This window comes from Phocoena phocoena, chromosome 2, assembly GCF_963924675.1.
Source record: "Phocoena phocoena chromosome 2, mPhoPho1.1, whole genome shotgun sequence".
NCBI classification, from domain to species: domain Eukaryota; kingdom Metazoa; phylum Chordata; class Mammalia; order Artiodactyla; family Phocoenidae; genus Phocoena; species Phocoena phocoena.
Genome location: NC_089220.1, coordinates 41,315,085 through 41,340,657, shown reverse-complemented (window position 1 = coordinate 41,340,657; position 25,573 = coordinate 41,315,085). Strand labels below are relative to the sequence as shown.

The following is a 25,573-nucleotide window of genomic DNA, read 5'->3' as shown; positions in this document are numbered from 1 at the left end:
TGTTTCTGTTTTAATTAACATAGAAGTAGTATTAACATTAACCTCTTCAATTATAGTCACTGCATAAGCTTCAGTTTTCTTATCTTTAAAATGAGGGTAATCCTCACAAAATATTTATCACAATACTGGCTTTCAATCGATGTTGTTAACTTTTAAAAATAGAAGTACACACATCTACACGTGGAACAACTCCTACAGAACACCTTCTGAACGCTGGCAGAAGACCTCAGACCTCCCCAAAGGCAAGAAACCCCCCACGTACCTGGGTAGGGCAAAAGAAAAAAATAAACAGAGACAAAAGGATAGGGACGGGTCCTGCACCAGCGGGAGGGAGCTGTGAGCGGGGCTGGGAGCTGAGGATCGGGCTTCATTCGGAGCGCAGGGAGAGGACTGGGGTTGGCGGCGTGAACACAGCCTGCAGGGGGTTAGTGTGCCACGGCTGGCCAGGAGGGAGTCCGGGGAAAAGTCTGGACCTGCCGAAGAGGCAAGAGACTTTTTCTTCCCTCTTTACTTCCTGGTGCGCGAGAAGAGGGGATTTAAGGGCACTGCTTAAAGGAGCTCCAGAGACGGGCGGGAGCCGCGGCTAAAAGTGCGGACCCCAGAGACGGGCATGAGACGCTAAGGCCGCTACTGCCGCCACCAAGAAGCCTGTGTGCGAACACAGGTCACTATCCACACCCCCCTTCCGGGGAGCCTGTGCAGCCCGCCACTGCCAGGGTCCCGGGATCCAGGGACAACTCTCGCGGGAGAACGCACGGCACGCCTCAGGCTGGTGCAACGTCACTCCGGCCTCTACCGCCGCAGGCTCGCCCTGCACTCCGTGACCCTCCCTAACCCCCCCCTCCCCCCAGCCTGAGTGAGCCAGAGCCAAGAATCAGCGGCTCCTTTAATCCCGTCCTGTCTGAGCAAAGAACAGACGCCCTCCAGCGACCTACATGCACAGGTGGGGCCAAATCCAAAGCTGAGCCCCTGGGAGCTGTGAGAACAAAGAAGAGAAAGGGAAATCTCTCCCAGCAGCCTCAGAAGCAGCGGATTAAAGCTCCACAATCAACTTGATGTACCCTGCATCTGTGGAATACATGAATAGACAACGAATCATCCCAAATTAAGGAGCCCTGTGGATGAAAGGCTCTTGGTGCTGCAGCCAGGAGTTAGTGCTGTGCCTCTGAGGTGGGAGAGCCAACTTCAGGACACTGGTCCACAAGAGGCCTCCCAGCTGCACATAATAGCAAACGGCGAAAAGCTCCCAGAGATCTCCATCTCAACACCAGAACCCAGCTTCACTCAACGACCAGCAAGCTACAGTGCTGGACATCCTATGCCAAACAACTAGCAAGACAGGAACACAACCCCACGCATTAGCAGGGAGGCTGCCCAAAATCATAATAAGTCTACAGACACCCCAAAACACACCACCAGATGTGGACCTGCCCACCAGAAAGACAAGATCCAGCCTCATCCACCAGAACACAGGCACTAGTACCCTCCACCAGGAAGCCTACACAACCCACTGAACCAACCTTAGCCACTGGGGACAGACACTAAAAACAACAGGAACTACGAACCTTCAGCCTGCAAAAAGGAGACCCCAAACACAGTAAGAGAAGCAAAATGAAAAGACAGAAAAACACACAGCAGATGAAGGAGCAAGATAAAAACCCACCAGACCTAACAAATGAAGAGGAAATAGGCAGTCTACCTGAAAAAGAATTCAGAATAATGATAGGAAAGATGATCCAAAATCTTGGAAATAGAATAGACAAAATGCAAGAAACATTTAACAAGAATCTAGAAGAAATAAAGATGAAACAAACAATGATGAACAACACAATAAATGAAATGAAAAATACTCTAGATGGGATCAATAGCAGAATAACTGAGGCAGAAGAACGTATAAGTGACCTGGAAAATAAAATAAGGGAAATAACTAATGCAGAGCAGAATAAAGAAAAAAGAATGAAAAGAACTGAGGACAGTCTCAGAGACCTCTGGAACAACATTAAACGCACCAACATTCGAATTATAGGGGTTCCAGAAGAAGAAGAGAAAAAGAAAGGGACTGAGAAAATATTTGAAGAGATTATAGTTGAAAACTTCCCTAATATGGGAAAGAAAATAGTTAATCAAGTCCAGGAAGCACAGAGAGTCCCATACAGGATAAATCCAAGGAGAAATACGCCAAGACACATATTAATCAAACTGTCAAAAACTAAATACAAAGAAAGCATATTAAAAGCAGCAAGGGAAAAACAACAAATAACACACAAGGGAATCCCCATAAGGTTAACAGCTGATCTTTCAGCAGAAACTCTGCAAGCCAGAAGGGACTGGCAGGACATATTGAAAGTGATGAAGGAGAAAAACCTGCAACCAAGATTACTCTACCCAGCAAGGATCTCATTCAGATTTGATGGAGAAATTAAAACCTTTACAGAAAAACAAAAGCTGAGAGAGTTCAGCACCACCAAACCAGCTCTACAACAACTGCTAAAGGAACTTCTCTAGGCAAGAAACACAAGAGAAGGAAAAGACCTACAATAACGAATCCAAAACAATTAAGAAAATGGGAATGGGAACATATATATCAATAATTACCTTAAATGTAAATGGACTAAATGCTCCCACCAAAAGACACAGATTGGCTGAATGGATACAAAAACAAGACCCTTATATATGCTGTCTACAAGAGACCCACTTCAAACCTAGAGACACATACAGACTGAAAGTAAGGGGATGGAGAAAGGTATTTCATGCAAATGGAAACCAAAAGAAAGCTAGAGTAGCAATTCTCATATCAGACAAAATAGACTTTAAAATAAAGACTATTAGAAGAGACAAAGAAGGACACTACATAATGATCAACGGATCGATCCAAGAAGAAGATATAACAATTGTAAATATTTATGCACCCAACATAGGAGCACCTCAATACATAAGGCAATTACTAACAGCCATAAAAGGGAAAATCGACAGTAACACATTCATAGTAGGGGACTTTAACACCCCACTTTCACCAATGGACAGATCATCCAAAATGAAAATAAATAAGGAAACACAAGCTTTAAATGATACATTAAACAAGATGGACTTAATTGATATTTATAGGACATTCCATCCAAAAACAACAGAATACACATTTTTCTCAAGTGCTCATGGAACATTCTCCAGGATAGATCATATCTTGGGTCACAAATCAAGCCTTGGTAAACTTAAGAAAATTGAAATCGTATCAAGTATCTTTTCCGACCACAACACTATGAGACTAGATGTCAATTACAGGAAAAGATCTGTAAAACATACAAATACATGGAGGCTAAACAATACACTACTTAATAATGAAGTGATCACTGAAGAAATCAAAGAGGAAATCAAAAAATACCTAGAGACAAACGACAATGGAGAAACGCCAACTCAAAATCTATGGGATGCAGCAAAAGCAGTTCTAAGAGGGAAGTTTATAGCAATACAATCCTACCTTAAGAAACAGGAAACATCTCGAATAAACAAGCTAACCTTGCACCTAAAGCAATTAGAGAAAGAACAAAAAAAACCCCAAGGTTAGCGGAAGGAAAGAAATCATAAAAATCAGATCAGAAATAAATGAAAGAGAAATGAAGGAAACGATAGCAAAGATCAATAAAACTAAAAGCTGGTTCTTTGAAAGGATAAACAAAATTGATAAATCATTAGCCAGACTCATCAAGAAAAAAAGGGAGAAGACTGAAATCAATAGAATTAGAAATGAAAAAGGAGAAGTAACAACTGACACTGCAGAAATACAAAAGATCATGAGAGATTGCTACAAGCAACTTTATGCCAATAAAATGGACAACCTGGAAGAAATGGACAAATTCTTAGAAAGGCACAACCTGCCAAGACTGAATCAGGAAGAAATAGAAAATATGAACAGAACAATCACAAGCACTGAAATGGAAACTGTGATTAAAAATCTTCCAACAAGCAAAAGCCCAGGACCAGATGGCTTCACAGGTGAATTCTATCAAACACTTAGAGAAGAGCTAACACCTATCCTTCTCAAACTCTTCCAAAATATAGCAGAGGGAGGAACACTCCCCAACTCATTCTGCGAGGCCACCATCACCCTGATACCAAAACCAGACAAGGATGTCACAAAGAAAGAAAACTACAGGCCAATATCACTGATGAACATAGATGCAAAAATCCTCAACAAAATACTAGCAAACAGAATCCAACAGCACATTAAATGGATCATACACCAGGATCAAGTGGGGTTTATTCCAGAAATGGAAGGATTCTTCAATATATGTAAATCAATCAACGTGATACACCATATTAACAAACTGAAGGAGAAAAACCATATGATCATCTCAATAGACGCAGAGAAAGCTTCTGACAAAATTCAACACCCATTTATGATAAAAACCCTGCAGAAAGTAGGCATAGAGGGAACTTTCCTCAACATAATAAAGGTCATATATGACAAACCCACAGCCAACATCATCCTCAGTGGTGAAAAACTGAAACCACTTCCACTAAGATCAGGAACAAGACAAGGTTGCCCACTCTCACCACTCTTATTTAACATAGTTTTGGAAGTTTTAGCCACAGCAATCAGAGAAGAAAAGGAAATAAAAGGAATCCAAATTGGAAAAGAAGAAGTAAAGCTGTCACTATTTGCGGATGACATGATACTATACATAGAGAATCCTAAAGATGCTACCAGAAAACTACTAGAGCTAATCAATGAATTTGGTAAAGTAGCAGGATACAAAATTAATGCACAGAAATCTCTGGCATTCCTATACACTACGGATGAAAAATCTGAAAGTGAAATCAAGAAAACACTCCCATTTACCGTTACAACAAAAAGAACAAAATATCTAGGAATAAACCTACCTAAGGAGACAAAAGACCTGTTTGCAGCAAATTATAAGACACTGATGAAAGAAATTAAAGATGATACAAACAGATGGAGAAATATACCATGTTCTTGGATTGGGAGAATCAACATTGTGAAAATGACTCTACTACCTAAAGCAATCTACAGATTCAGTGCAATCCCTATCAAACTACCACTGGCATTTTTCACAGAACTAGAACAAAAAATTTCACAATTTTTATGGAAACACAAAAGACCCCGAATAGCCAAAGCAGTCTTGAGAAAGAAAAACGGAGCTGGAGGAATCAGGCTTCCTGACTTCAGACTATACTACAAAGCTACAGTAATGAAGACAGTATGGTACTGTCACAGAAACAGAAAGATAGATCAATGGAACAGGATAGAAAGCCCAGAGATAAACCCACACACATATGGTCACCTTATCTTTGATAAAGGAGGCAGGAATGTACAGTGGAGAAAGGACAGCCTCTTCAATAAGTGGTGCTGGGAAAACTGGACAGGTACATGTAAAAGTATGAGATTAGATCACTCCCTAACACCATACACAAAAATAAGCTCAAAATGGATTAAAGACCTAAATGTAAGGCCAGAAACTATCAAACTCTTAGAGGAAAACATAGGCAGAACACTCTATGACATAAATCACAGCAAGGTCCTTTTTGACCCACCTCCTCGAGAAATGGAAATAAAAACAAACATAAACAAACGGGACCTAATGAAACTTAAAAGCTTTTGCGCAGCAAAGGAAACCATAAACAAGACCAAAAGACAACCCTCAGAATGGGAGAAAATATTTGCAAATGAAGCAACTGACAAAGGATTAATCTCCAAAATTTATAAGCAGCTCATGCAGCTTAATAACAAAAAAACAAACAACCCAATCCAAAAATGGGCAGAAGACCTAAATAGACATTTCTCCAAAGAAGATATACAGACTGCCAACAAACACATGAAAGAATGCTCAACATCATTAATCATTAGAGAAATGCAAATCAAAACTACAATGAGATATCATCTCACACCAGTCAGAATGGCCATCATCAAAAAATCTATAAACAATAAATGCTGGAGAGGATGTGGAGAAAAGGGAATCCTCTTACACTGTTGGTGGGAATGTAAATTGATACAGCCACTGTGGAGAACAGTATGGAGGTTCCTTAAAAAACTACAAATAGAACTACCATGTGTCCCAGCAATCCCACTACTGGGCATATACCCTGAGAAAACCATAATTCAGAAAGAGTCATGTACCAAAATGTTCATTGCAGCTCTATTTACAATAGCCCGGAGATGGAAACAACCTAAGTGTCCATCATCGGAGGAATGAATAAAGAAGATGTGGCACATATATACAATGGAATATTACTCAGCCATAAAAAGAAACGAAATTGAGCTATTTGTAATGAGGTGGATAGACCTAGAGTCTGTCATACAGAGTGAAGTAAGTCAGAAAGAGAGAGACAAATACCATATGCTAACACGTATATATATGGAATTTAAGAAAAAAAAATGTCATGAAAAACCTAGGGGTGAAACAGGAATAAAGACACAGACTTACTAGAGAATGGACTTCAGGATATGGGGAGGGGGAAGGGTAAACTGTGACAAAGCGAGAGAGAGGCATGGACATATATACACTACCAAACGTAAGGTAGATAGCTAGTGGGAAGCAGCCGCATAGCACAGGGAGATCAGCTCGGTGCTTTGTGACCGCCTGGAGGGGTGCGATAGGGAGGGTGGGAGGGAAGGAGAAAAAGAAAAAATAAATAAAATTTTAAAAAAATTAGCAACAACAACAACAAAAGAAAAATAGAAGTACAGAGCTCTGAAGTATTTTCTAACTCGAAGAGACAAATAGTCTCCTTTCCATATTAATGTAGTCAATATAAATGGAGAGCCTAAATTCTGTTTTATTATCACACATTCAGAATTAAGGAATCTGCCCATGTTTATTCACTTTGTTATGTAAAATAAAGCAATCTCACATAAACATTACATAGGATTCTATATCCATTTGGTCAGTTCTGTATGTATTTTTTAAAAAACATTTTTACAGTATTTTGGCCCATTAAATGCAATGTGTACCTAAGCATTCCAAACTTCCTTTATTCCATCATATTCCTAAAGAAGAAAACACAGGGCTTCCCTGGTGGCGCAGTGGTTGAGAGTCCGCCTGCCGATGCAGGGGACGCGGGTTCGTGCCCCGGTCCGGGAAGATCCCGCGTGCCGCGGAGTGGCTGGGCCCGTGAGCCATGGCCGCTGAGCCTGCTTGTCTGGAGCCTGTGCTCCGCAACGGGAGAGGCCGTGGCAGTGAGAGGCCCGCGTACCGCAAAAAAAAAAAAAAAAAAAAAAAAAAGAAGAAGAAAACACAATTGCCCTGTGACACTTTAAATGTCAGAAAAGATTAACATGCCAAAAACATTCTCCCCTGAATGGCATGAAGATTAATTAATATCAGCTCCTTTTTTAAACCACCTGCTATTAGTTGTATTCAAGGCAGCGTATATTGAGGTGCTTGGGGTCGGGCTTGAAGAAACAGTTTATTCTTTCTTACCACTGTGCTGGTAGTAAGGGTTTCTCTCATTTTTGTCATTTTAAGCCTTAATCTATCCAATTCTTTCTTCTTTTTGTAAGTCTCCTTTCTCTTTAGTTCACAGAGTTTTTTATATTCATCAATCTGTAGTGACAAACATAATAAACAAATCAAGAAGCTTAAGAGGACAACACAGTTTAGGAAATCTTTTTTTAAATTTTGTCAACCTAATTCATATTTAAGTATACCATATTCAATCTAAGTATATTATCAAATTAAAAAAAAAAACAGGTTTGCTTAGTTTGAAGCATCAGAGGAAAAATAATAAATCACAAGGATCAAACTGTAATTATAAAATGTTGAACTAGTAAATTTAGAGGAACAATGCAACAATGATCATTAACAGCAAATTATAAAAGCAACTGCCATTGTAAAATTTACTAGTAAAACATCATAGCAATTGTTACCAGATTTACTGTGCGCTAAGCACATCAGAAGAGTCAAAGGAAGGAATTAAGAATTGTTTGGAAATCTAAATTCACGTTATTTCATGAGAAGTAAAACAGACCAAAAACAAAATCACTGAAGATAGGGCAGCTCACAATCCTAAACAACTTACCATTTTGTCACCCATACCAGCCCCTGAGAGCTAAAGGATCCTTATCTCCATTTACCTGGGCTTGTTTCAAAAGTGCCCAGTGTTTGGTAGAAATGTTTTGCAGCTGTGTCTTAAGAGATATTCAGTGGTCAAATGCCCTGAACTGACTGTGACTTGACCACAGGAGTGCTCTGCCTGTGCAGATGAGGCCTAGAGGTGTCAGAAAGTTACCTTTGCTTCATTACCATGTTAAGGTCTCTGCCCAAAGGGGGCATTTATACTCTGCTAGGCACAATTCATGCCCTGTGCAAGGAATCATGGAAGACTGTGCATGCCCTAGCTGCTCTGGCTGCCTCTGTAAATCTCTGCCCCCTTCCTAGAGCCCTGATGACCACCGCCTCCTAATCCTTAAAATTCCCTTATTCCCCTCCCTTCAGGGAGATGGTGCTTTTAGAGCACAAGCTCTCCCTTCTCCACTCCTTGATCAATGACTCGAGTTTCTGATTTTGAACCCAGTTTCGTTTGATTGGCATTTGCAACACTGGGCAAAGGACCCATTGAGGGGGTCACTGACCTGTTGGGGATTGATAAAAGAAATTTTCACATATTGAGATATAGGAACGTGGAGCGGCTAGGCCCATGAGCCATGGCCGCTGAGCCTGCGTGTCCAGAGCCTGTGCTCCGCAACGGGAGAGGCCACAACAGTGAGAGGCCCGTGTACCGCAAAAAAAAAAAAAAAAAACTATACTGAAAACCATGCTTCTCTGGAGCAGCTTCTCAGAGTAATCTGGGAAGATGGCTTCTGAGCTAGTCCTTAGTTTGGCTCAAATAAAAAACTTTTCTATTCTTGTTACAGATTGATTATTGATTATTTTCACTGACAGGATAAATAACAGTTTTCCTATGATTAAACATATTGTGATTACCTGTCAGATCCAATGAAATGAGTCACCTTATCAAAATCAGACACATCATGGATTTGTCTGGCAAAATGAATTATGAAGAAAAAGGTAACTGAATAGTAAGGCCAGAGAAAGTATATTTAACACTGTATTAAAGAGTTATGAAAACATGTTTGTGTGGCTTTCCATCAAAGCCACCAGCCAATTCACCCAAAGTGGTTACTCTGAATGAATGTGATCATTATCAGTTATCTCTGCGCTAGGGCACAGGTGCATTAAAATGAAACTTGGTGATAATAAATTTTGTTGAAAATTGAAATTCTGTGCTCATACTTTGGCTTAAGCCTTCTCCCAAGGTCTTGGGTCTTGCAATTATAGAAATAATATTAGCAAAAACTCTTTTGTGTTAGAAGGGAACTTACGTTTTGAAGACTCTGACAGCTGTAAACAGCTTTTCCTTTCTCATTGGAAACAAAGGGAATTAACAGGCTGTTACTATGGCATATGATGTGCATTTAGTGATCATTGGTGGTTGAGTCCTTAATATCCACCCCCAGTTGGTCTAGCCCACTAGTACACGTTTTCCCTTAGGATCCACTATTGTTCTGGGGTAGGCACTGTCTTAACCTGGCCGGATCAGACATAGCAAGAAACTTATATCCTTGGTTGGGAAAGGTTTTCTTCTTTCTACTTGAGAAAGGAAACATAGTCCAGTTGTCACTGGCAGCCATCTTGTGATGAAGAGGGAAACCAGCCTTAAGATGAAAGATGGAGGACGGATGAGCTACTGAATTAGCTAGTCCTGCAGTCTGCCCTACCTTGGGAATTCCTACTGTGTAAGATAAGAAATGTCCTTACTATTTAAGTCAGTTTGAGTCAGGGCTTCTGCTATTTGCATCTGAAAGTATCCTAACCCTTTTCCAGGGAGATAGACCAGGGGTAGGCAAACTACTACCTGTAGGCCAAATCCAGCCTGCACCTGTTTTTGTGAAGCCACGTTCATTTATTTAGGTAGTGCTCTTGGCTTCTCTGTGCTAAAACAGCAGAGTTGAGTAGTTGTGACAGGGACTGTATATGGTCCACAAAGCCCTATTACTCTCTGGCCCCTTTCAGAAAAAGTTTGTGGATCCCTGAGAAACACTATTCACAGAAGGAAGGAGAACCTATCATGTTCTCAAATTCTCAATTTGAAGCCCCTCTGGGCTTCCTTCCTTTTAACATTTATATTAAAGAATAGGAAGGGGTTGGGAGGATAGAAACTTCCCTTTAGCTTAAAATGAAGTTAGAAACTCAATCATTCAATATAGTAATATTATAGAGTGCCTACAACATGCGAGAGGCACTGATCCTGATGCTAGAATTTAGCAATGAAAAAAGCCAGACAAAATCCCTGCCTGGTGGAGCCTTCCTTTTGGTGGGGAAAGCTCAGATCCCATGCCACTACTGACCATTGTTTCAGCTCCTGGGGAAGTAAAGAAAAGGGACAAGGCTCTCCCCACTCCTAACCTACACTGCCCTGCACATCGTCCCTCCCCTGTGTCCATGCAGACACATCCCACTTTCTGCCCCTATAACTTCAGTGAACCCCTCCAGTGTGGGGCTTCCAGACTGCTCATAGAGAAAGTCCAGCAGAGGGCTGGAAACAGTGGGTGAAATGAAGTCCTCTCATCATTGTTGTGGGTAGAGAATGAAAACAGGAAAACCCCTTTAGGTCCTTGTTGTCCTGACTCTATTTCATTGCAATAACAAAAAATCCAAGCAAGGTCTAGTCCACCGATAAGAGTCAGGAATTTCAGTTGACTCCACTAACTGCAATGCAGGCTAACAGCTGCCTTCATCCCTGGAAAAGGTCCAGGGAACTCAGCTTTTACAAATTCTGTTTAGTGGCTGCAGACTGCCCAAGGGACTCTTTGCCAGCGACTTCACAAAGTGACTGTTCTGAGGATGACTAGGGCTGAACTGTCTATACTTAAGAAAAATAATCCATGGTTTTAGTGTAAAACTGTTTCTGAAGACAGGGGCACTTTAAAGGATAGAGACTCTCAGACATGACTGGAACTTATGAATAGTCTTATCATGAAACCAATCATCCCAAGAACCAAACTGAGACAAAGGGAGAGGGCAGGGCAAAACCATTAAAAGAATGAGGAAGGGGACAAAGCCATTGGAGAAAAACAGGATACTCTAAAAACTGGTTAGGGGCTTCCCCTGCCAACGCAGGGGACACTGGTTCGAGCCCTGGTCCGGGAAGATCCCACGTGCCGCGGAGCAACTAAATCCGTGCACCACAACTACTGAGCCCACATGCCACAACTACTGAAACCCGAGCCCTTAGAGCCTGTGCTCCACAACAAGAGAAACCACGGCAATGAGAAGCACACGCACTGCAATGAAGAGTAGCCCCTGCTCACCACAACTAGAGAAAGCCCCGAGCGTAGCAACAAAGACCCAATGCAGCCAAAAAAAAAAAAACAAAAACAAAAAAAACTTGTTAGAATCAATAGGCCCAGGATGGTGGAAGACTTCCAGTAGACCTTAAGCCTCATTATACACTCATTGTAATACATTAGCATATGCTAAATGACATACCCACAGGCACCGTGACAGTTCCCAGGCTGACCATAAAAGACCAGAAAGAGGGAAGTGGCCCAATTCCTGGAAATCCTCACCCCCTTCCCCAAAATATTGCAATAGAATATTCCTCCTACTTGTTATCGTATAAAATTACGCAGCCCATAAAAACTAACCACCCGCACACCCTGAGGCCACTCTAGCTTTCTGAGACAGGTCGGCATTCTGCCTAAGGAATGTGTATCTCGCTAAATAAACTTGCTTTCCCTTTACTTTGTCTCACTCTTGAATTCTTTTCTTTGCGAAGCCAAGCACCCTCACTTGGCAGTCTGTCCCAGGGGCCTGCACTTCCCAGGGAGTGATATTTCTCTCTCTTGCATCAAAATGTTGATCACTGCCAGATTGTATTCTACTAAATTTTAATTAAGACTCAAGAAGCGCAATTTAATAAATGTTCTTTTCTTTCTTTCTTTCTACATATATATATCTTTATGCATATTTAATATAGCAGGGTTGCAAGCCCAGGTCCAATTTCCTGCATTATAGTTATGCCAGTTCCCATGATGCAGAGGGCAGCACCAGGAGCTCAACAGCAATTTCCATCCTGGGCTAGGCCCTCACTGCATGGAGGAAAAGAAAGCTGCTGCTAGGAACACCTAGCACGGAGATAGCCCTGCTTCCCCTGGGGCAACCGGAAGCAGAACAAAGAGGAATCAATCAGAAGCCATTCTGAGGGTGAATTATTTAGAATTCAGGATGTAGTAGCTATCTCCACTGACCCTCACAAAATTGCTGGTCTCAAAATACCCTTCTCTGTTGGGGCTGTGGACAAAAAAATGTGGCCTGCCATTTCAGTAAACAACGAATGTTACTCACCATCAAGCCATCAGCCACTCTGCAGCCTCAGCCTGATGGTGTGCCCTGAGGGGCTTCAGGATGGAGAAAAACAGGATACTGACCTAGGTAGTTAAGATGCTATCAAAGGAATGCTTTCAATGAGCCCAGACGCTTGCATCTTCCCATACACAGAAAAGCACTAAAATCATTACCTTGAGATGCCTGTCTTTTTGTGATTAGCAATAATCTTTTGATGTTGGACTATCTGTTTTTTCCCCCGGCAAAAACTTCTACATATCCTGGCTCCTCCATTACCTCTTTGGAACACTTCCTCAGAACTATCTGAGAGGCTGCCTTCCCAGGCTACAGTCCTCAGTAAGGTCCTCAAATACAACATAATTCACAACTTCTAGGTTGCACTTTTTTTTTTTTTTTTTTTTCAGTCGACAGGGCCCTTGGCTCTGCCTAGACCCTCTGCAGGCCTCTCCTCTTGGATTCATTCAGTAAGAGGCACAAGTTCTGAAACCAAGCAGTACACTCTGGGGCTCCTGGGCACAAAAGTCTTTCCCTGTCCCCTGTTTCTTGTTTGTAGGAAATACGCTTTAGTCAGCCTCCATGACCTTCCCTGAGTTCCAAAGAGCAGGTTTAAACAGTTGCTAATCAGGGAAGGGAGGGGATCCAGAGACAAGGGAGGAGCAGTGAGGAAACGATAGTGTAGCCTTGGGGCAGGGTCCTGGCTCCTCCTCAAGGGACACACATAACAATATCTCTGAGCTCTTCTACAGCATTAAAACCCACACCAAATGGAAGAAGCTAACTACCTGTTGAAGCGCTCTTCATTCCAGAGAGAAGGTCACAGTTCGATAACCTTGACAACTGCAGAAGCCATCACCAGACCACCAGACTCCAGATGATCTCTGGGTTGAAGGGATGCAGGCCCCACACGCGCCCTGATCCTTATCAGCAACCCTTCCCCTCACAACCCACCCACCCAGGCTGGGGACACACAGTTTTGAGGGCATTAACCCGCTGTGGCCCCCCTTTCTCGGCAAAGCTATCCTTTTCTACTTCACCCAAAACTCTCTCTGAGACTCAATGTGGTGACGGTGCACAGAGTTCGGGTTTCGGCATCAGTTCCGGCAGATCTGAACTCACTCATCCTGTCTGCAGAGACAACCAAGTGACACAGAAGCAAATTCCTAGTACCTACAGTGCTGCATAGAAGCAAGGGGCCACCCCAGTGTTACCACTCCTGTCATTCATATTCTTTCCCATGAACTCAGATGCCGCTACACAATCAGACATCTTCCCCACAGGCTCCAGTGTCCTTGAGCCTCTGCTCTATTCCTGCAGAAGATACCACGGGCATGCTTGCTAGCATCAAGGACAAATAAGTTATTTTTCATTTCCTGCCCTCAATTCTGTATTTTTTAAAAAAATAAATCATGCCACTTACCTCTTGACTCAACTTTTGTTTTTTTCCCAAATATTCTGCTTTTTCTTTTTCCATTTGCTCCTCTACTTCTTGAATATATTGTTTTTGCAATTCTAGTTCTTTCTTCTCTGAGTTAATTTTGGTATAAGTCTCATTGATGTAAACAGTAGTAGTGGCTTTTTCTTTCATCACATGGTTGAGTGACAGGACAACATTTTCATAATGCCTCGCTAGTTTCTCTTGCTGTTCACTAGGAGAAAAAGAATCGTTCTTGGCATGAAAAGGATGGCTTTCCAGGAAGAAATTTAAAGTCAGCTTGATGAGATGAACCACCATAAAGAGGGAAATTTAACGAATACTTATTTTAGAGTTGAATTTGTGATTGTCTAAAGTTGGTTGCGATGAAGGACAGAAGGAAACACAAGTGTCAACCTTGCAACTCTTTATCACTGCAAAAGTGTCTTGTGGTCCTGCCTCACCCCACCCACTCTCACACACCAGGTAGTAACTATGGGATATTTTGGGTTAAAACATACAATGATTCAAAACCAGTTTTGAACAGGTGAATGGAATCTGGCTGGACAAATGGTTTGATATGTAGCATTGCCATAGCTACCTTATCATCCTGAGATATGTAGTTTAAGCCAAGGAAAGATAAACATCCCACCACTCTTCCAGCTACCTTCTGATGCCATTGCCCTGCAGAGAAGGCCCAGGAGAAGAAAGCTAATCCTCCTCTGATGGAAAGGAGTTGGGGAGGAGGGATCTGAGTCTGTCTTCACTGCTCAGAGGGCGTTTGAAATCTAATTTGAACCCACTTATCCTCTCACAGCTGTAGCCAAATCTGAGTTCAAGAGGAGACATTAACCTCACATATCCATTGCTGGCCACACCCACCTTAAGACAGTGAGAAACATCTACCCCAGGGCTAACAATAAAAGATTTGGAGGAAGGACAATTGGTGACATTTCTCTATTTTCCGTTTTTCAAAGCTCCTGCAATGTAATGACTTTTTTCTTTTTCTAATCTCCAAGGCTAAACACTCCAGCTCAGGCGGACTGTGTGAAAGGCTCAGGAAAGTGGAAACAGGTTGTTGGTAAGTTTATTTTCCAGAAGTCAACTCTACCACAGAAAAGGCAATTGAGAGAAGCTCAGGCTAGATGGGGCCAGATAATGGGTGCTTTGTAGGTTTAATAGAGGAAGCCTTCTAAGAATGAAGCAAACTAAGGATTGAGTGGCCTTAAGGAAGCAAAGCAAAACAAAACAAGTCAAATTAATACACCTGACTAGGTGTATTGTGCTGGGTTGGGAAAGCGCTCAGAAACAGAATGTAGGACCCAAGGAAATCCCCATCCCCAGTTTCTGAGGACTGTGTCCAGTTTTTGAGGAGTGTCCAGGAGAGGATCACTTGTCAGAGAGTGTGGGCACCTTGATATACATCTTTCTTTGAAAAATGGATGCAACAAGTGATTGTAGCTTGATGACGCTAGCTCATCAGGCAACCCACATTATGTTCATTTGTAATTTGACTTTCCATAAAGATTTCTCTAGAGCAGTGATTCTCAAAGTGTGGTCAGGACCAGCAGCATCAGCAGCAACTAGGAACTTGTTAGAAATTCAAATTCTTACCCCCGTTGCCCAGATCTACTAAATCAGAAATCTGGGGTGGAGGTCCCAGTAATTTAACAAGCGTTCCAGGTGATTCTGATGTACACTCAAGTTTAAGAATCACTGGTCTATAGGGGTGTGATGGTGCTGGTCAGTTGATATGAGTATTCCAGCCTGGATATTATCTTCCCTTGTTATTAGTTTAGAAATTGATAGTCTAGTTTTGATTGTGGCTAGCATGCCCCATGCACAAATCTGCACTGTGAATCCCTAAGAGGAGTTAGAGTATGCAGTCTTTCTCAAACTTACATGGTCATGAACTTTCTTTTTCATGGAGCATCTCCCAGAATAGGTGTTCTGAGGGCCTACTTTGGGAACCTGTCCCTGGGCCTTGAGGTCCCCACCTAATTCCTGATGCTTTGATATCTTGTGCACCAAGCAACCTTCTGATTCTTTTAGCTTCCCAAGAAGATTTTTTCACTATAATGAGGGCTCTTTGAGTATTTCTTACTCCAACAAACTGAAAGTTTGAGAATTACTTTTGAGAATTTACTTGTAGCACTGAGTTATTCTTCAGGGTTTTATTTGTTTTTTTTTCTTTCAGAATATCTCTTCTTCAGTGGGCTAAGTCAAGGTTTGTAATCTCCATTTTATAGATGGAGAAAAGCACTTCTTCCACAGAGGGGGAAGTGCTAACAACACAGCTGAGGAATAAAGAAAAGAAACTAACAGGTGTCAGCTCTCATTTAAGTGAAGATAAAATCTAGAGCCAATCCCATTTTCAACCCTCCAGTAGATTATAACTGAATGTCTTTAAGGAACTAAGCTAGCTACAATATATCAGGTTTGATATTATATTTGCAACACAATACCCAGAAAATTTTCTTGCTTTGGTGGTTGAGGTTTGTAAACTTAATTTTACTAAAGATGAAATGAAAACCACTGTGTGTTTCTACCTTTGGAGGTGGGGAGCGAGGCACTGTGTGATTGACACACAGTAGTTGCTGCTGGGAAGCTGAATTCCCTCTGAAATTTTACAGGTCTCCTGGCTGCGGTGGTAGAAGAGTTTCTGCTCTCTTCCCAGCTCTCTGCAGCCATCACACACCCCTCATCAGCCCAGTCATCTTCTATAAGTGATCTCCACCTCTTAACTTGCCCTGCACCAGTTCGGACCAGAGGACAATCCCTTAGGAAAGATTTCCCACTTTAGCCCCAGCCCCTGACTCCCTCAAATACTAAAAAAAAAAAAAAACAAAACCAACAAAAAACCCCCTGAAAAAACCTACCCCAGAGCTTTATTAATTTTTTTCAGATCAAGTATTTTCTTCTTCAGAAACTCTATTTCATCATTTATCCTCGTAATTTTCATGTGTAATTGATTTATCTCAACAAGATTTAATCTTCGGGCATCCCTGACACATTCTTAAAAGTAAGCGGAAGAAACGTTATTCAGTTATTTGAGAACTGCACAATTGTAGATACTGACTTTTCAAATAATAAATTGTCTTTCTTTGAAATATTCTTCTAATTATGTTCCTGGATCAGACACCTCTTAAACACCCCCTTTGGACCCTCTCAATCTTACCTATCAATTATTTCCCTTATTTCAGCCGCTGCTATGGTCGGTGACCAGCTTTCTATGAGCTCTGCACAATTTCAGGCGGTGCAGTCTGATAGCACCTGATTCCTGCCTGTCCTATCCACTTCTCACCTGTCTAGGACTTCCTTGTTACCTCTACCATGGGACTTCTTTAGACACTCACACCCCCCATGCATGTGTAACTGAAAGTTTGGGAGGTGTGGCAAGCATCGGACCAATGGTAGACAGGAGCCACTGCTTAGGTGTTCCTGAGAAGAGGTAACACTGTCTTGAGGGTGTATTCTCACACTCAACTACCTGCCGTCAGCAGCAGTCAACATCATATTGCACGCCATATTAGCTCTCCATTCTCCCTGCTTTGGTTCCTTATCCCACCCTCCTCCTCTTTGGATTGTATGTCCTAATAAAATAATAGTGCAAAAGCCATTGCTTCTGGCTGTGCTTTCAAGGGAACCCAGTGTGTTAAAGAACTAATTACTCATTAATAAATAACAAATCAGTGTAATCACATAAGACTTCAAAGGATTACCTCAGCGCTTGATAGATACATGGTTAAAATGCATGAATTTTTGAACACTGCTGTTTAGAAATGGATACTGGGCCGTCCATTTCTATGCAACAAATTCCCTAGAAACTGGCTGGTAGCTCCCCTGAGAGAGTTGGATTCTTTTTTTGTAGGCTGCAAGTTAAATTGCTCATTGTAGCAGGGCTTTTCAAACTTTGTCTTGAATATGCATATGTATCACCTGGGGATATTGTTGAAATACAGATTTTGATGTAGTAGGTCAGAGGTGGACCTAGAGATTCTGCATTTTGTAACAAGCTCCCAGGTGATGCTGACGCTACTGACCCAAGGACCATACTTCAAGCTGAAAAGCTTTAAAACACAAGGTCAATTAAATTTACTTGGCTAAGTACTCAGTGTGTATCAAGGACCTTACAAGCTAGCATGGTATTTCTTTTTCCTTCTAAAATATTTTTCCTGCTTATAAAAGTAACCCAATCTGGACAGTAAAAAAAAAAAAGGCAACCAAAGAAAATAAAACAAAAACATTCTTAATTCTGCCTTGAGCACAGATTAAGTCTTATTTTTTATCTGCATGTAGGAGTCTGTTGTATTTTCCCTGCCAAACTAGACTGACACTGTGCAAATTCTTTTATAACTAACTATGTCACTCAGGGTCTAGTGGGGAGATAGAAATCTTATATTGAATAGGGAAATTTTAATATAAAGAATTATTAACTGTAGCAGAGAAGTAGAGTAATGAGGGGACGAATACTAAGAAAGTAAAGAGAACTCTGAAGACTTTAGGAATACTAGGTACAAGGAGCAGCCCTACAGGGGCTGTAGGAAGCAGCACCTCCAGACCTGAGATCTAGACCTCATTGAAGAGGTCTGTGGCTCATTGGATGGCAAAGAAGTTCGTGAAATGTTCCGCTGGCAGAACTTACTAGAAATATGGCTTCTGGGGGCACTGGGGGGACTGGTCCACAGGGAACTGCTGTACTTCAGAACTCACTGCAAAACCACCTAAACGGTGCCAGGGTACCTGCCTCACAGGGAGCAATCTACCATGAAGCCACTCAGGGGATACTGGAGGGAGCTTCTGGACACCAAGGACTGTTGCACACTGCTGGCAGAAGCTATCTGCACTGCAAGAGTCGGCCAAGCTGAGCACACTAAAACAGGAACACAACCCCTTTTTCCTCCCGTAACCCTTCAGTGCTCTGTACTGACAAAGCTTAACATTGCACCAGCTGGCAAAAGGGGAAATTTACAGCACCCCAGCACCCTTATGACAGAGCAGACAATGAACGTAGACTTGGAGCTGCAAGGGAACATCTACTTTAAAAATGTTTTGTTTTTTTTTAAATTTAGACAACTGTTTTAGGTTGAGCTCCCTGGGAAACAAATCTTAAAATTTGTGTGTAAAGCTCTGAGGAACATCTCCTCTGAGGACATAAGGGTTGGGCAAGGGTGGAGTGTTTAAATAATGATGAGCTGGAGCTGTGATGACACTTCAGAGTTATTCCACATGGAGCGAGGGAGGCAGACCTTTGTACTCTCTTGGTGACCAATCACTGAATGTGGGCAGCAGTTGGGGAGGGAGTCTAACTTCAAGTGAAGCTTTTCTCTTTTGCCTAGGGCAATTCCTGTAGAGGAACTGAGCTGTGAGCCTCAGCCAACACTCCTGGCAGCTGGAAAAATAAAGTTGGAGCCTGACCTTACACCAAATACAAAATTTAACTCAAAATGGATCAAAGACCTAAATGTCAGAGCTAAAACTATAAAACTCTTAGGAGAAACCTTCATAATGTTGGATTTAGCCATAATTTATTGGATACGACACAAAAAGCACAGACAACAAATGAAAATATAGATAAACTGGGCTATGTCAAAATTAAAAACTTCTGTGCAACAAAAGTCATTATTAACAAGAGTGATAAGGTAACCCATGGAATGGGAAAAAATACTTGCAAATCATATATCTGATAAGGGGTTAACATCCAGAATATATAAAGAATTCCCACAATGAAACAAACAACCTGATTAAAAGATGGGCAAAGGGTCTGAACAGACATTCCTCCAAAGAAGATATACCAATGGCCAATAAGCACATGAAAAATGCTTAACTAATTATGCTCAACTAAAAATGCTCATCACTAATTATTAGGGAAGTGCAAACCACAATGAGATACCAATTCTTATCCATTAGGATGGCTGTTATTTAAAACAAAACAAAAACAGAAAATATCAAGTGCTGGCAAGAATGTAGAGAAATTGGAATGCTTGTGCATTGTGCAAGGGGTGGTAAAATGGTGAAGCCACTGTGGAAAACAGTATGGGAGCTTCTCAAAAAATTAAACATAAAATTACTATATTACCATACAATCCAGCAATTCCCTTCTGCATTTATACCCAAAAGAATTGGAAGCAGAGCCTTGAATAGCTATTTCCACACCCATGTTTGTAATAGCATTATTATTTACTATTTCATTGTTATTATTATTATTTTGTAACAGCATTATTTACAACAGCCAAAAGGTGGAAACAATGCAAGGGTCCATTGATGGATGAATGGATAAACAAAACATGGTATATACACACAATGGAATATTGTTCAGCCTTAAAAGGAAAGGAAATTCTGGCACATGCTACAACATGGATTAACCCCAAAGACATGCCAGGTGAAATAAGCCAGTCACAAAAGGACCAATATTGTCTTTAGTCTATTTACAATAATTATATAAATTCAAGTCATATATATTATTTCCACTTAAAAAGTAAGGGAAACTTATTATGGATCTCACTATATTTGTGTTGTATACTCTTTCTGGCTATTTTTTGATATGAAATAACTATTAAACTCATCTTGTTACAAGTACTAGGCTCTATTTTCTTATAAGATAAACTAAATTTCTACAGTTGATAACCTCACAGTACCTTCGAATTCTCTGCTAACACTAGTGGGAAGAGTTTCCAGTAGAAAATATAGTCTGCTGAGTTCCATGCTTTCAATTTCCAGAAGATCAATTGTGGATTTTCTCATTTCTTCCTGAAAATGTAAATCACATAGTTAAAAAGTTAAGACATTAAAATAATAAGATTGATTTCCTAAACAAGGCCCTGTAAATGTTTTCAGAGATCAAAATTTGCTTTTCAGTAAGTACCTTTTGCCATTATTTTTATTTGGAATAGCAAGTGGGAAAAATAATTGTTCTTCAATGAGTTTTTAATGTGTCATTGTTAATTTATCTTTTAATTTCTGCTGATTTTCTTCTACTCAGAAATTATCTTTCGCTATGTGTGCGTGTCCCTTGTATGCAGTTTCAATAAATTTAAAAGGAAAGACTCCAACAAAAGGGTGACATTGAGAAAGGAAGCTTCTTGGGACTTCCCTGGTGATCCAGTGGTTAAGATACTGTGCTTCCACTGCAGGGGTGCGGGTTTGATCCCCGGTCAGGGAACTAAGATCCCACATGCCAAGAGGCAAAAAAAAAAAAAAAAAAAAAAGAGAAGGAAAGGAAGCTACTTAATTTAAAAATGGAAAATGCCTATAAAACTATGCTTAGGTATAAAAAGAACAGTGGTCTTCTTATACCTACCTAAAAATATCTCCCTGCCTATTTGTTTGGAGATATATATATATATATGGGGCTAGTTTCAAAAAGGAAAACACATTGAAAAATCTGCTAGTGGAAAGAACAGATAAATCACCTCTAAAATAAACGGTCATAATGGCTATAGTTACTTTATGACCTGAGAAACTGCCATTGTATTTTATGAATAATAAAAAAGCAGGTTGCATAATTGTATATTTAGTAAGACCACTTTTCTGTAAAAAATAAAATTCAATACAGGAATCATCTATATCCTGAAAGTAGTCAAGACATTCAACAAAGAGTCAATCGTGATTGTTTTAGGGTGGGATCATGTTGGTTTTTACATTCTTCCTTTTGCTTGTCTATTTTTTTCTAAATTTTCCAGAATAAACAAACACGCAATGCTTCTATAATAGTGAAAATCTGTTACTTTAAAAAATGGGAGGATTTATCTCTATTTAAGAGATTTCACAGCTCAGATATTAAATGGAGACATACTAGATACTTTAATAAGCCACAATAATTATTTTGAACACTTCAAATCCTGGAGAAAGACATAACTAAAAGAACGAAACAGAGGAAAGGGTTTCCACAGGACCACAGTGCAGTACAACACACACAAACTCTCAGTGTTTACATATATGTACTTAACTGGGATTATAAACTATAATTCTGTAGTATACCTACAGAACTATATATAATTACATAAAAATATAATTATAAAGTAATAAGATTAACTTTTCTCAGCAGTCTGTAGACTCAAGCTCATTAACTTTATAGCCATATTTCTACATTTTTAGATATTTGATAGGTAGTAGATTCTTATTCAATATTTTTAAATCAAATGAGGAGACATTGCCATTCTGAAACATCACTCAGGACCAGGGCCAAACAGAGACACTTCTGTGACACTTCAAGAGGAAATTATTTAAGTATTTCTTTGATGGGGCCAAGTTAGTATAACTGAAAGAGAACCCATTTCTTTTCACTGAAAAGCACTGTGTGTCAGTGGAGTAGGTGCCAAGTAATCTTTCACCAGTTTTGTGAGGAATTGCTTATGGAGACCTGAGGAAATTGGCACTATGCATGCAGTTTATCCCAGAGGCTGTTTGCTGGTTTTAAGCAATGCTCACATATTGATGTCACAAGCATTTGCCCATGTGGCCCACCCCTTAACTGAGCCCTGTTATCAGCAGGGTCTCTTCTCTTGAGCTGTCTTGCCCTCATCCATAGCACAGGTCCTTAATTCAGTGCTCTGCATGGGAAGTCGGGCACCAATCCACTACTGATCCATACTGGTGCAAATGCTTAGGAAACTGAGAGATATTTTCATTCAGGGCAAATATTTTCCCTATTCATCTACTGAAGTATGTTGAACAGAGCTGGTGCTAAATTAAAGTTTGATGAAGAAATAAGTGAAAGATTGAAAAAGTAGCTCTTATAGATAATACAATACCAATTTCTTAACAGCAATAGCAATGTCCTTAAGAAAGGTCTTAGCTTCTTCATTGCATTTAAAGTAGTCACTTTGCAGTGATTGTTCTAAAAAAAAAATTAGAAAATTAAGATCTCTTATTTATCTACCCAAATCCTGTTTAACCTTTAACATCCAACTCAAATCTTACTCAGCTGAAAATTACATCTTCTATCTTTGAATTTCTATAGTACATCATATGAATCTCTTTTGTACTTGTTATTTCTTATTTTACAGTGTACTAATTTAGGTATATACTTTATGTTTCTTGAGGACAAACTCCTCTTAAGATTCTATTTTTGTAACACTTATGGTAGAAAGAAGGAATCTGTATAGGACAAGACAAAAAAATTCCATATATATTTATAAAAGGGATAAATATAACACGCCCATAGTGTAGGTTTAAGAATGTCTTCATATAAATTTGTATACGTATATCCTAAACGTAATCTTTTACAAAACAACACTTATTTAATTCTTTAAAAATTCATTATGTCATTTTCACTTCCATGCCAATATTTTAATCATGGGATGAGAGTATTTGTAAAACTGGTAGGTGTGAGGTAGATAGAGTTTCTAACCCTTTTCATTCATTGACATATGAAAGATAGCGCCTTTTCTCTCACACACTGTAAGTTGAAATCACATGGGAAAAGAGGCTTGGAAAATGTTGGTAGGCAAAGGAAGACAAGATACATGCAGAATGGGAAGAAGGAAGGAAAAATAAAATATAAAAGGAAGAGGAGAGAGAACAGAGGAAGCTCTACTCACCTTGGCTCTGTCACCATTCCATTATACAGATTCTGTCTAAATGGATTCCAGGCCTGTATCCACATGTGTGGGATGAGTTTGATGTGTTTAATGTTTCACATGTATGTATAATCTAAGTTGATTCTTATAACTTCATGATGATTCCCATCTCAGAGGTGAGAAATCTAAGACTTTTGAGGTCATGTCATGTGCGCAAGGTCACAGAGCCCATCACTTATAAGAGGTCTGGATTCAGACACAAATGGTGTGACTCCAGAGTCCATGCCCTGAGTGGCCATCCTCAACTCTCAGAAGAGTAAATAGCAATTTCTGCCCTCAGTTCCTGAAAACTTGGATTCTCTTAATGAACTAAGCTCTCAAACCAAGTGAAAAATCAGTTACTGAGTTTCCAAGCAAGTGTGTGCTAGGGAGGGACAGGGATTGCCTGCTGTCTCTTTTCCTTTTTTCTATGGAATGAATAAGCACAAGCGTAGTCCCACTTGCAAATGGGCTGGAGAGCTACACACTTTACGACTCACACTCAGGGCAAGAAAGCATAATGAATTTTTTTCCTATGACAAACTTTCTGAGCGTCAAGAAATTATTAGCAGAAAAAGTATTTGTGCCTAATGCACAATTCCTTGCCTAATGCAACAGGTGTTTCTTCCTTTCTTATTTACCTGTTAAATCCTCCAGTTTGCCATGCCAAAGTGTTGGAGGAAATTAACTTGCAAAGAAAAGGCAAGAAGGGACAAGATGAAATTAAATACATACTCTAAATGCAGGTGGGCACTCCAATCACAGGCAAACAGCAGTGGCCTGGGAGTCCAGGGATTTGTCCGCAATTTGTCACCAGCTACTAGTGTGAGTTGGGCCAAGCCACAGAGCTGAGCCCTGGGTCCCACTCTTTCGCCCCCCTCTCCCCCAAGGAGCTGGAGAAGGTTCTGCCCTACCAGGGATGCCCTGAGTTCTGGGAGGAGGGTCCCCACGAAGGTTCCCGCTTAATGCCGCCTAGGCGCCACCTCCGAGATGACGTCCCTCCGGGAGCCCACGGGCCTCTCACCGACAACAAAGAGCTGCTTCAGGGCGACAGCCGCGACCGAGGAGCCCAGGGTGGAGGGGAAGGTGCATAATTCCAGGGAGGGGCCCGTGGAGACAGCGGCCGCCTGCAGCGCCTTCTCGCTGCCGAACCCCAGCTCTGAGGACCAGGAGCTCACAGCCATCTTGCTGCCCCTGCGCAGGGCCTACCGGGCCAGAGCGATGGACTGCCGGTTGCCACGGGCAACGAGGACGCCGAGGCAGAGCGCCAGCGCGCCACCTGGGGTGGGTGCCTCGCCAGTTTCTCTAACTTTATACACAATAATCACGCGATCCTATAAGGATGAGTCCCTCTTTAGACGCCCTTTCCTCCTTCCATTTCCATTTCTTTAGTTCAGGACTTGTGCCTGAACCCTTGTACACTTCTCGTGGACCGTGGGAATCATAATAATGATCACTTTTGAACGCATTTCTGTGCTAGGTACTACAGCTGTATGTACAGCTCCCTTAATGTTCACAATGGCTTAGTGAGGGAAGTTCTTTCATTATCTCCACTTTTACAGACAAGGAAACTGAGGCAGGGATGACTAAGTGAATTGCCCAGCGTCACAAGAGAATAATTTTGGGTTTAAAGTGGAGTCTGTATAAATCTTTCCATTATGCTACAATACCCATCTCTGTACTCTTCTAGACCTTTCCCTGTATACATTCTACCACTGTGCACATTTTAACTTGAATCAGTGATTTTCTTCTGCCTTCTCATCAAACCGTGAGCTCTTTGAAGGCAGGGATATTATTTTTCTCTGCGTCTCCAAACTCCAGCCCTGCATCAGGATCAGATTGAGTGTAACTATTAGTTCCCCTTTCCTCCGGTTGGTTAGAGAGCAGCGAAGATGATTTAACCCCCTCCTTCTTAAGTTTTCTTTACAGATGGCAAAATTGAAATCAGAGTGAAAGTAACATGACAATAGCTATCCTTTATTGAATGGAACTATACTCCAGGCACTGTCCTAAATACTTTACCTACAGTGACCTATTTAACCCTCATAACAATCCTTTGAGGTAGGTGTTATTTCCCACTTTGCATATGAGGACACAAAGTTTATGCCCTGAATCACTATGCTAGACTGCCTTGGAGAGGACACAGTACAACAGCAGCCTCCTTCCTCCAGGGAGAACCATATCCCGGCTTTTAACACTCTCCCGGGTCCCCTCTTTTGCAAGATTTGGCATTCAGATCC

At 41.0% G+C, this 25,573-nt stretch overlaps 1 protein-coding gene across 1 annotated transcript in view; it reads right to left on the bottom strand.

Moving 5' to 3' along the window:
- Positions 1-24,529, bottom strand: part of CCDC175 (coiled-coil domain containing 175) — a 69,495-nt gene extending 44,966 nt beyond the window's left edge. The window contains exons 1-6 of the mRNA XM_065871670.1: positions 24,358-24,529; positions 22,527-22,612; positions 20,412-20,523; positions 16,653-16,788; positions 13,780-14,008; positions 7,437-7,559 (exon numbers count right to left, since the gene is read on the bottom strand). Coding sequence (XP_065727742.1) covers positions 7,437-7,559; positions 13,780-14,008; positions 16,653-16,788; positions 20,412-20,523; positions 22,527-22,612; positions 24,358-24,517 — 846 coding nt within the window. The 5' untranslated portion in view covers positions 24,518-24,529. The remainder of the gene's footprint in view (positions 1-7,436; positions 7,560-13,779; positions 14,009-16,652; positions 16,789-20,411; positions 20,524-22,526; positions 22,613-24,357) is intronic.
- Between the last annotated feature and the right edge of the window lie 1,044 nt (positions 24,530-25,573).